This window comes from Lagenorhynchus albirostris, chromosome 6 (genome assembly GCF_949774975.1).
Source record: "Lagenorhynchus albirostris chromosome 6, mLagAlb1.1, whole genome shotgun sequence".
NCBI lineage: Eukaryota > Metazoa > Chordata > Mammalia > Artiodactyla > Delphinidae > Lagenorhynchus > Lagenorhynchus albirostris.
The window spans coordinates 50,537,343-50,550,197 of record NC_083100.1 but is presented as its reverse complement, the minus strand read 5'-3'; the positions used below and the strand labels follow the sequence as shown (position 1 = coordinate 50,550,197).

Below are 12,855 nucleotides of genomic sequence, written 5' to 3'. Positions count from 1 at the left end.
ATTTGTGTTCTCTTTCTTTTCTTCTTGGTATGCCTGGCCAGGGGTTTGTCTATTTTCTTTATCCTTTCAAAGAACCAGCTCTTTGTTTTATTGATTATTTTTATTTTTTTAATCTCTATTTTATTTATTTCCTCTCAGATCTTTATTATTTCCTTCCTTCTGCTGACTTTAGGTTTTGTTGTCCTTTTTCTAATTCTTTTTAGTGGTAGGTTAGTTTGTTTATTTGAGATTTTTCTTGTTTTTTGAGGAAGGCCTGTATCACTATGAACTTCACTCTAAGAACTGCTTTTACTGCATCCCAGAGATTTTGTATCATTTTGTTTGCATTGTCATTTGTCCCAAGGTATTTTTTAATTTCCTCTTTGATTTCATCGTTGACCCATTGGTTTTTTAGTAGCATGTTATTTAGTCTCCATGTAATCGTTTTTTCCTCATTTCTTTTTTTGTGGTTAATTTCTACTTTCACGGCATTGTGGTTAGAAAAGATGCTTGAGATAATCTCTATGCTCTTAAATTTGTTGAGGCTTGTTTTGTGCCCTAGTATGTGGTCAGTCCTAGAGAATGCTCCATGTGTACTTGGAAAGAATGTGTATTCTGATTTTTTTGGGGTGTAATGTCCTGAAAATACCAATTAAGTCTAGCTCTTCTGTTATATTATGTAGGGTCTCTGTTGCCTTATTGATTGTCTGGAAGATCTGTGCATTGATGTGAGTGTGGTGTTAAAGTCTCCTACTACTGTTGTATTCCTACCAATTTCTACCTTTATCTCTGTTAATATTTGTTTTATGTATTTGGGTGCTACTGTATTAGGTGTATGTATGTTGATGAGTGTGAAGTCCTCTTGTATTGATCCTTTTATCATTACGTAGTGTCCTTCTTTATCCTTCTTTATGATCTTTGTTTTAAAATCTATCTTGTTTGATATGAGCGTTGCAACTCTTACTTTCTTATCATTTCCTTTTGTATGAAATATCTTTTTCTGTCCCCTCACTTTCAATCTATGTTTGTCCTTTGCCCTAAAATGGGTGTCTAGTAGGCAGCATATTTTAGGCTCTTGTTTTTTTAGCCAGTCTTCCACTCTGTGTCTCTTGATTGGAGCATTTCGTCCATTAACATTTAAGTTAATTATAGATAGATATGTATTTATTGCCATTTTAAACCTTGTTTTCCCATTGATTTTATATTTCTTCTTTGTCTCTTTGTTTTCCCTTTTGTTGTTTTTTTCCACACACGCACACTGTATTTTATTTTTACAAGAGATAAATAAACTGACACCAAGCATTGTAAATGGATGACCCTTTTGTGGTTTTATGATTTTCTTTTGTATTATACTTGTGTTCTCTTCTTTTTGGTTTTTGTGAATCTATTGTATGTTTTTGATTTGTGGTTACCCTGCTTTTCTAGCATGTTAACCCTTCCTATTTCTGCTTGCCTTAGACTGGTAGTCTTATAGGCTCAAATATATTCTAGGAAAAAAATATATACACATTTTCTTACTCCCCGCATCTTATGATTTTTGATGTCCCCGTTTACACCTTCATGTTCATCCTTTTGCTGTTCATTGTGGTTATCATCATGTTCACAGAAGTTTTTGATTTCTTTTTTTTAATTTGTGTACTGACTTATTTAAGTGACTTACTTTGAGGTTGTGATTTTCTCTTTCCTATATTGTCCTGCTTTTCTCTCTGATGTTGTTTTTTGGCCACGTCATGTGGCATGCAGGATCTTCGTTCTTGGACCAGGAATCAAACCCATGCCCCTGCTGTGGAAGTGCAGAGTCTTAACCTCTGGACCACCAGGGAAGTCCCCTGAGAAATTCTTTATCTCTCCTTCTATTCTAATGATAATCTTACAGGGTAGATTATCCTATGTTGTAGATTTTTCCCTTTCAGGACTTTGAATATATCTTGCCAGTCCCTTCTGGCCTGCAGTGTTTCTGTAGACAAATCAACTGATAGTCTTATGGTGGTTCCCTTGTAATTAACTCTTTTGTTTTTCTGTTGCTGCCTTTAGAACCCTCTCTTTAACTTTTGCTATTTTTATTATCATATGTCTTGGTGTAGGTCTGTTTGGGACCCTCTGTGCTTCCTGTACCTGGATATCTGTTTACTTCTTTAGGTTTGGGAAGTTTTCAGCCATAATTTCTTCTAATACACTTTCCGTCCCTTTTTCTCTTTATTCCACTTCTGGAATCCCTATTATGCATAGGTTGGCACGCTTTATATCAGAGGTCCCCAACCACTGTGGCCTGTTAGGAACCAGGCCGCACAGCAGGAAGTGAGTGGCAGACAAGTGAGTGAAGCTTCATCTGCCACTCCCCATCGCTCCCGCTTACTCATTACCACCTGAACCATCACTTGCGTCACCACCTGAACCATCCCCCACCCCCACCCCCACCCCCATCGGTGGAAAAATTGTCTTCCTCACCGGTCCCTGGTGCCAGAAACGTTGGGGACCACTGCTTTATATTATCCTGTGGGTCTCTTATATTGCTTTCATTTTTTTTTCATTTGGCTTTCTGTCTGCTGTCCTGATTGGGTGATTTCCATTACTCTGTTTTCCACATCACTTATCTGTTTTTCTGCACTATTCATTCTGTTTTTCATTGCTTTAACTCAGCTTTCATGTCGGCAAATGAGTTTTCTAATTTTTCTTGGTTCCTCTTTATAGTTTCTAGTTCCTTTTTACACTATTCTGCATTTCTGTTGATAGCCTTTCTTAATTTCTTTAGTATTTTCATTACCTCCGTTTTGAACTCAGTGTCTATTAGACTGAAGAGGTTTATTTCATTATTTGTTCTTTCAGGGGAATGCTCTTGGTCTTTTAACTGAAAGTGGTTCCTCTGCTTCTTCATTTTAGTTATATTTCTCTTACTCCCTGAGTTTAGGAGAAACAATTATCTTGTGGCTGTTTACATGTGGGGGCGTCCCTGTGTAGTTTGTGTGGGTTTAATTTATTTGTTGTAGGGGCTGTTTTTAGTATGGATGCCTGTCACCTCTTTCCTCAGCATGTGCTTGTTGTTATCCCCTTGATAGGGGGTGTGCAGATGCAGTGGCTGGTGCCCAGTCCTGGGGTTCTTGACAACAGTGGCAGCTCAGGCGACCCCCTGGAGCATGCGATGGGAGCAGGGGTGGCTTGCAACCACTCCTGAGGTCTGGGAGGGAGGCGGCGGCAGCCTGCAACCGCTCCTGGCATCTGGGCAGGCAGTGGTGGCAGCTTGTGACGTCCCCTCGGTCCCTTGCAGGCACTGCCCTACCCTCTGCAAGTGTGTGCACAGGGAAGAAGGCTACAACCCGCATCCTGCCCCTCCCCTCACGCACCCCCCAAATAATGGCAGCTGGCCTCTAAGGCGGCCCAGGCTTCCTCTGTGCACACCACCAGTCATGGTCGCACTGGATTCCAGCACCCCCCAGGGCTGTCTTCACACAGTCAACCCCAGTCCTCTCCCCAGTTCTGATTTCTGAAGCCTGAGTTCCAGTACCCAGCCCCTGCCCGCACTGGCAGACACATGCCTCTGGCTGGAGAGTGCAGGGTGGTGGCACTGACCGTTTGTGCAGTTCTTCCTTCACTCTGGCTGCCACAAGCTAGCTGCTGCACTCTTCTCTGAGTCTCTGAAGCTCCCCTTCTGTCCTGGCCAATCTCCCTGCCAGGGGGGCTGGCACCTTTCCTCTTTCACAGCTCCCTCCCAGGGACACAGGTCCTGTCTTGATTCCTTTCTTTTTTTTCTTTTTTCCTACCTGGTTACATGGAGATTTTCTTGCCCTTTCAGCAGTTTGAGGTGTTCTGGCAGTGTTCAGTAGATATTCTGTGAGAATTGTTCCACATGTTGATGTATTTTTGATGTATTTGTGGGAGAAGGTAAGCATCACGTCCTACTACTCTGCCATCTTGATTACTCTCTCCTTTAAATCATTTTGAATTTATTTTTGTATAGGGTGGGAGGGGAGTATTCTAAATTCATTGATTTACATGTAGCTGTCCACCTTTCTCAACACCATTTGTTGAAGAGACTGTCTTTTCTCTATATTGTTGTTTCCTTTGTCATAGATTATTTGGGTTTATTTCTGGGCTCTCTGTTCATCTATATGTCTTTGTACTAATACCATGCTTTTTGATTACTGTAGCTTTGTAGTATATTCTGAAGTTGAGAAGGGTTATGCCTCCAGCTTTGTTCTTTTTCCTTAGAATTGTTTTAGCAATTCTGGACCTTTTGTGTTTTCATATAAATTTTAGGATTATTTGTTTTAATTCTGTGAAAAATGTCATGGTATTTTGATAGGGATTACATTAAATTTGTAGATTGCTTTGGGTAGTATATCCATTTTAACAATATTCTTCCCATCTAAGAATATAGGATATCTTTCCATTTTTTTGAATCATTTTCATTTCCTTTACCAGTGATTTATAGTTTTCAGCACGTAGGTATTTCACCTCCTTGGTTACGTTTATTCCTAGGTATTTAAATTTTTTGATGAGATTTTAAATGGGATTTTTTTTTTTTACTTATTTCATTTTTAGTGTATAGAAACATGACAGATTTCTCTGTATTAATCTTGTATGCTGCTATCTTGCCAAATTCCTTGATTAGTTCTTATACTTTTTTGGGTGAAGACTAGGGTTTTGTATATAGAGTATTGTATGTCATCTGCAAAGGGTGGCAGTTTTACCTTTTCCCTTCCAATTTGGATACCTTTTATTTATTTTCCTTATCTGATTGCTGTGGCTAGGACGTATAATACTCTGTTGAATAGAAGCTCTGGGAGTGGGCATCCTCGGCTTATTCCTGAATTTAGAAGGAAGGCTTTTACTTTTCACCACTGAGTATTATGTTTGTTGTGGCTTTGTTGTAAATGGCCTTTATTATGTCATACTATGTTCCCTCTACACCCACTTTGGTGAGAGTTTTTATCATGAACGGATGTTGAATTTTGTGAAATGCTTTTTCTGCATCTGTTGAGATGATCATGTGATCATGTGGTTTTTGTCTTTCCTTTTGTTAATGCGGTGTATCACACTGATGGATTTGCATATGTGGAACCATCCTTGTGATCCTGGAATGAATCCAACTTGATCATGGTGTATGATCCTTTACAGGTATTGTTGGATTCAGCTTGCTAATATTCTGTTGAGGATTTTTGCACCTATATTCATCATAGATACTGGCCTGTAACTTTTTTTGTGTGTGTAGTGTCTTTGTCTAGTTTTGTAATTAGGGTAAAAGTGGCCTCATAGAATGAATTTGGAAGTGTTCCCGCTTCTTCAGTTTTTTGGAATAGTTTGGGAAGGATTAGTTTAAGTTCTTTATGTTTGGTAGAATTCTTCAGTGAAGCCATCTGGTCCTGGACTTTTGTTTGCAGAAAGTTTTTCTTTTAATTATGATTACAGATTCTGTTTCACTTCTAGTGATTAGCCTGTTCAAACTGTGTTTCTTCTTGACTTAGTCTTGCCAGGCTGTGTGTTTCTAAAAATTTGCCCATTTCTTCTAGGTTGTCCAGTTTGTTGGCATGTAACTGTTCATTGTATTTCTCTTCTGATTTTTTGTATTTCTGTGATATCAGTTATTTCTCCTCTTTCATTTCTTAATTTCTTTATTGGGGTCCTCTCTTTTCTTCTTGATGAGCCTGGCTTGTCGATTTTATTTATCTTTTCAAAAAATCAACTCTTGGTTTTATTGATCTTTTTTGTTGCTATTTTTTTTCCCTGATCTATTTTATTTCTCTCTGATCTTTATTATTTCCTTGCTTCTGCTGACTTTGCACTTTGTTTTTCTTTTACTAATCCTTTTAGGTGGTTGGTGAGATTGTTCATTTGAAATTTTTCTTGTTTCTTGAGATAGGCCTGTATCACTGTGGATTTCCCCCTAAGAATTGCTTTTGCTGCATGCCAGAGATTTTGTAATGTGTTCTCATTTTCCTTAATCTCAAGGTATTTTATAATTTCTTCTTTGATTCCATCTTTGACCCATTTGTTTCTTAGTACCATGTTGTTCAGCCTCCACATGTTTGTTCTTTCTCTGTTTTTCTTTCCATAGTTAATTTCTGATTTCATATCATTGTGGTCAGAAAAGATGCTTGAAATAACTTCTATCCTCTTAAATTTGTTGAGGCTTGTTTTATGACCTAGCATGTGGTCTGTCCTATAGAACATTCCATGTGCACTTGAAAAGAATGTGTATTCTGGGGTTTTCAGGGGATGTAGTATTCTGTAGAAATCTATTAAGTCCAACTGGTCTGTTGTATCATTTAAAACCATTGTTTCCTTCTTGATTTTCTGTCTGGATGATCTGTCCTTTGATGTCAGTGGAGTGTTAAATCTACTATTACTGTATTTTTGTCAGTTTTTCCCTTTATGTCTTTTAGTATTTGCTTTATATATTTATGTACTGCTATATTAGGTGCATATGTGTTAATGAGTATAATATCCTCTTGTGTTGATTCCTTTATCATTATATAATGCCCTTCTTTGTCTTTTTTTATGGCCTTTGTCTTAAAGTCTACTTTGTTTGATATGAATATTGCTACCCCCACTTTCTTGTCATTCCCATTTGCCTGAAATATCATTTTCCTTCTCCTCACTTTCAGTCTGTGTGTGTCTTTTATCCTGAAGTAAGTGTCTTGTAGACAGTATATTTCAGGTTCTTGTTTTTCTTTCCAATCAGCCAGTCTTTTGATCAAAGCATTTAGTCTGTTGACATTTAAAGTAGTTGATAGGTTTGTATTTATTACCATTGTAATCCTTGTTTTCCAGTTGTTTTGTAGTTAGTTTATTTTTTTGTTTTTTCTTTTGGTCTGATGATTTTCTTTTGTTGTATGCATGACTTCCTTTCTTTTTGGTCTTTGTGAATCTATTTTATGTTTTTGATTTGTGGTTACCATGGAATTGAGGTGTGTTGACCCATAACTATCTACTTGATGTAAACTGATAGTCACTCAATTCAAACACATTCTAAAAGATGTACATTTTTTATTCCCCTCCCTGGTACTTTGCAATTTTGATATCCTATCTTACATGTTTATACTTATACTTTTATTTTTATTATAGAGTCACTTTTACAATTTTTTTTGACTGTTTAATCTACATACTAGTTTATTTAAGTGATCTTCAATTCTTACTATGTATTTGCCTTGCCTATTTTGATCTTCTCTTTCCTAGAGTGTCTTGCTCCTTTTCCATTTAGAGAAGACCCTTCAATATTTCTTTTAGGGTAGGTTTAGTATTACTGAATCTTTTTAGTTTTTGCTTGTCTGAGAAATTCTTTATCTCTCCTTCTATTCTAAATGATAATCTTGCTGTATAGAGTATCCTAGGTTGCAGGTTTTTTCCTTTCATAACTTTTAGTATATTATGCCACTCCCTTCTGGCCTGCAAATCAGCTGATAGCCTTATGGGGGTTCCCTTGTAATTAACTCTGTGTTTTTCTCTCACTGCCTTTAGGATGCTCTTTTTGTCTTTAAGTTTTGCCATCTTAATTATATATCTTGTGGGTCTGTTCAGGTTCATCTTGTTTAGGACCCTTTGTGCTTCTTGTATCTGGATATCTGTTTCCTTCTTTAGGTTTGGCAAATTTTCAGCCATAGTTTCTTCAAATAAGTTTTTGATCCCCTTTTCTCTTCTCCTTCTCAAACCCCTATTATGCATAGGTTGGCACATTTTATATTATTTTATAGATCTTGTAAGTTCCTTTCATTTTTTTTTCACTTGTCTTTGTCTGCTCTTCTGATTGGATGATTTCTATTATTCTGTCTTCCAGCTTATTCATTCTTCTGTGTCATTTAGTTAGCTGTACATTGCTTCTAGATTTCTTTTTATCTTAGAAATTGAATTATTTATCTATTTTTGATTTGTTCATCTTTGTAGTTTCTAGTTCCTTGTTACAGTGATATGCATTTATATTGATCTTTCTTAATTCATATAGCGTTTTTATAACCACCTTTTTGAACTTGGTGTCTGGTAGACTGGTGAGCTCTGTTTCATTATTTGTTTCAGGGGATTTTTCTTGCTCTTTTAATTGGGAGTATTTCCTCTGCCTTTTCATTTTACTTAACTGTCTCTGAATTTAGGAGAAACGATTATCTATTATGGTCTTAAAGGGGTGTTTTTATGTGGTAGCATCCCTGTGTAGACTCTGTGTGTATGATGGACACCAGCCATGTCTTTCTTCGGGGTATGCTGGTCGTTATAACCTAGATAGGGGGTTTGGTTGGTTTTGAGGGATCTAAAGACTGTGCAGGGTGTGAGGTGGGACTTCCTCTTTGCTGCATAGCTGTTGCCGCCCTGTCAGGGACAGGGCCTGCTCCTCAGCTGTTGGAGTAAATGCCCTGTGGGTCGGGCTCAGTCAGGCTCCATTCCCCTTGAGTGGTGCTCTGCCCCGAAAGGAGGTGATTGCTGAAGCAAGTGAGGCCCATGTGCTCACAAAGGACCAGTACACCACCTCTGTAGGCATCTGAGGCTCCAGTCGGAACCAGCCCAAGTTCTCATCCCTTCTTCTGTTTATCCCAGACCTAGTGCAAGGTTGTGGCGTGGAGTGGGTGAGGCTGGGACATTCACTAGGCTGGGGCTGTGGGTTGGGGTGTAGTGGCTGCAGGAATTGAGGTGGCTGTGCTACCACCAGAGCACTGGGCTGACCCCGTGGCAGTCTTCTTCCAGACCTGTCTGCCCCAGCTCCAAGGCTAAGCTGCTGTGTGGAGTGGGTGGAGCCAGAGCATTGGCTCCACTGGGAGGCAAACTGCGGGGTGCTCCTGCGACACTACCTGAGCAAGTGCTGACAGTGGCCACTTCCACTCCACCCAGATCACATCCCAGGACCCCAGTCTGTCTCTGCATAGCTAGACCAAGTCTTCTCCCAGGGCTTGGTTGGCCCAAATCTAGCACCAGGCTGTGGTATGGAGTGAGCGGGGCCGGGATGTTCAACCAGCTCGGATTGGGGAGTGTGGCCAAGTGGCAGCTGCCAGTGCAAAGCTCTCTCCGCCCTGATTTTTGGTAAGCCAGCACGTGTACTCCTCATGAGTGGAGTCTAGGCTTCTCTAGCCCTTCATCTGTCCCAGCAGTTCTCCCGGCAGCCAAGGGCGCTTGTCTCCTCCTTGCAGGACCCCAGGACTGGAATGTCCAGTCTGTGGTTCAACCCACTTGCTCCCCACATTGAGGGTCTGCCGATGGGGACCTTCTCTTCCTTTCAGATCCATCTCAGATGGGGGTCCCAACCCTATGCCTTTTCCATCCTACCTGGTTATATGGAAATCTTTCTTGCAGCCTTGGTTGTGTAGGAGTTCTGCCATTTTCCAGTTAGTTTTCCATGAGAATTGTTCCACATGTAGATGTATTTTGGGTATGTTGTCAGGGGAGATGAGCTCCATGTCTTCCTACCCCATCATCTTGATCTCTCCTCTACAGTTATTAATTTCTTAAAGTATCATATGGTTTATATTCAATGGGCAAATTTTTCAGCTTAATTATACTTATGGTAAATTATACCATCAGATAGCTATAAATGTTTTTGACACTTCAAAAAAATAATTAGTTGTTGACAGATACAACCCTCACAAAATAATAATTTTTTGCAGTTACTGACTTTCCCTCATATGTATTCATTTCAAAAATGTACATGTTTGCCTCACAAAAGTATATATTTGGGGGACTTCCCTGGTGGTCCAGTGGTTAAGACTCCACACTCCCAATGCAGGGGACACAGGTTCAATCCCTGGTTAGGGAACTAAGTAAGATGCCACATGTCATGTGCTGCGGCCTTAAAATATATATATATATATATATATATATATATATATATATATATTTGAAGATGATAACTTTCCATTTCTAGGACCCTTTCCCCTAGTAAATTAAGTTGGAAGTTCAGTACCCTACACAAACGTAAACTGTATTCAAGCAATAAGATTGGTTAAAAATTGGTCCTAGTGTTAGAAAGTATCCTAATTAATGAATGCATTTTCATATGTTTAATCCCAACATGGATCTTTTCCCCATACTTCACCTCTCAGCCTTTATGCTGCTGTGTTGGAAAGGTATTGCCTTGCAGATAAAATCAGCCACTCACCTCATGGGGTAAGGCCCATCTTAGGAATGTATTGCCTTGCAGCAAAAATCACCCTTAAACTTAGTCTGTCATTGAGGGGTTTTCTCTCATTTTGGCTTAATGCACATGTCTCTCTCCATTCCACACATAAGGAAAACTTTTAAAGCTTTGTGACATTATTTTACTTTTACCATAGGTAGATTGATTTTACCTATCCCCATGAGCTCTGTGATGCTGCATCTCCCTTTCTTCTAAATCTATCTCATTGTGTCGTAGCATTCATAGTTATAGGACTTACATAAAAATGGTGAAGAAGCTATTCTAAGATTGTATTTTAAGGATTCTGCACATACTGTTATTTATCAAATAGGCATTACATTTTATTACCCCAAATCATGAGATCCCTTGGATAAAGGGGACTGTTGATAGGAGGAGACATTTGAGAATAAGTTCCTAAAGAGGTACTTGCGAGGGAATTCCTTCTTTTTTTTTTAGCTGGAAATCCTGAGAAACTAAGGGGAGAGAATAAAAGACTAAGGAGAGGGAGGGGAGGGGTAGGGAGAGAAAAGGGGACGGGAGGGAGAAGAATGAGACATTGACCTCTATGTCTACCTAGTAAATAAAAGTCTCAGTATTTACCAGCACAGCCCAATTAATTGCCTAAGAATCAACATGATGGTTTGGGGGAACAGCTAATGAAAGTACAGACTTAAGCTGAAATTGCCTCATAAGTCTTTTTTCCCCCACCAGATTGTTTGACTTCACAGACACGTCTCAGGTTAAGTGGAATGTTGGTAAGCATCAATTACTTTGTAAAATTGTATCACCATGTTAAGAAACACATTTAAAAACTGATTCCAAATATTTTCTTTGGTGGTTTCTTAAACATTTATCTCACTTATTTGTAATCTTTCTTGTTTTCTGATAAATGTATTCATAGCTGTAAGTTTCTTTCTAATTAATTAGCTGTGTTCAATACATTTTAACATGTGGTGTTTTCGTTATCATTCACTTCTAAGTATTCCATTAGAGTTCCTCTTTAACCAGAAAGTTATATATTAGTGTTTTTATCATTTCTAAACATTATTTTTTGTCGTTTTGTTATTTTATTTATTTAGTCTCATCATATTATGGTCAGGGAGTGCAGTCTGTGTGTTGTTGATACTTTTAACACTATTGAAGCTGCCTTATGGGTTGGGAGTTTGCCACTTACGAAGATTGTTAATGTTCTGTGTATGCTTGAAAATGTTTCCTATGTAAGGTGTAATTTTTATATATATTAGATTAAATTTATTAATCATGTTATTCAAATCTGCATCATTTTTTGAGTGTTCTTTTTAAAAGTTTAATGAATAGTAGGAAAGTTGTGTTTTTGCTAAATATAAATCCTTTTAACTTTTTCTTCCACTTACAACACAATTTTTTTGCTTCTTTCCATTTTAGGATGGTCTTGTTAGTGTAGGATGGATGGACTGTGCCACCCAGGACAACCTTTGTAAAAGTTTGGACATTACAACAAGTACTACTGCATATTTTCCTCCTGGAGCCACTTTAAATAACAAAGAGAAAAGTGGTATTTTGGTATGAATCACTTATTCAAATACATCATTTTGTAAACAATGAGCAAAACAAGGAACGAGTTTATATCACCTGATTATAGGACACTTAATTATTTAGAATATTTAATTTCTGGGATTCTGTTTAATACTTCAGTTTATAAAGTTAAGCTATAAGGATTATTTTTAAACTGGCATAAACCATTACAGTTTTAAAAACCCAATGGTATGGAATACATTCTTAGGTTAAATGAATATTTATTGGTTTCCATTTATTTGTGTATTTTCTAATGTTAAAATATAGATCATTGGTAGGTTTAGATGGAATCTGGTATCTGTTTTTTTTAAAGCACCCTGTTTGATTCTGGTGTAGACTCAGTTTGGCAATCTACTGGTGTGGTTCACATTCCTAATTTTATAAATGAGGAAACTGAGGTTCAAGATAGTTGTCAAGGAGCTGAGACAAATACTGGCATATCGGATAGGTCCCTAGAGAACCCACAAAGAAAAACAGACTGATATAAGACAGACTACCTTTAGTTTTCTTTTCTATATTTTAATTTTTGATATAAAACAGCAAGCTCAGATATGATCTTAGGAAACATAAATGAGTGATATTAGAAATGTGACAACACAGAGTGACGAATTAGCAGTCCCTGTCCCTCCTAAAAGCATTCAAGTTTTAAAAAATGTAAAACACTATGCCAGCTAAATATGTCTGGCAGGTGAAATTCAGAGGCTGGACAGTACCCCTCTAGATGTAACTGCCAAATTTTACTCTAAAACAAACAGGTTTATAAGAGGTTCTACTGGATTTGTAACTTACATATTTATATAAGCTGTTATGGGAGTATTTTTAGTAAAATCTTCATGAATGTGACTAAAGTGAATGAGCTTATAGTACTGAGACATGGAAGTCTTCTGTTTTGGCCTTTTAAGCCCTTTGGTAACGAGTTATTTCATAGATTTTTTGGGAATATGCTATAGATTTTTTTTTAAGCTGAAAATTGAGTTTTCTGTACTTACGTTATAGATATTGTTTCTATTGATTATTCTCATGTGAAACACAATTAAACTGTGAATACAGTGGTAGTTCCTACAAGTTTTTAATGGAGTTTTAGATCTTTCAAGTAATATATGAATTTCAAATAGTTTATTATAATTAAAGATATACAATAAACTGTTTCATCAACCCCTGTATACATTTTCTTGATGTAACTATTGCTGCACTCTGTAATAGCAGCTGCTTCCATGAGAATTAGAAGAGCA

The 12,855-nt window shown here is 37.7% G+C and overlaps 1 protein-coding gene across 2 annotated transcripts in view; it reads left to right on the top strand.

Annotated features, from left to right (window-relative positions):
- The window catches only part of DNAJC10 (DnaJ heat shock protein family (Hsp40) member C10), a 62,248-nt gene that overhangs the window by 22,753 nt on the left and 26,640 nt on the right, over positions 1-12,855 (top strand). For both annotated transcript variants that reach the window (XM_060152503.1, XM_060152502.1), the window contains exons 10-11: positions 10,781-10,824; positions 11,474-11,611. In XM_060152503.1, coding sequence (XP_060008486.1) covers positions 10,781-10,824; positions 11,474-11,611 — 182 coding nt within the window. The remainder of the gene's footprint in view (positions 1-10,780; positions 10,825-11,473; positions 11,612-12,855) is intronic.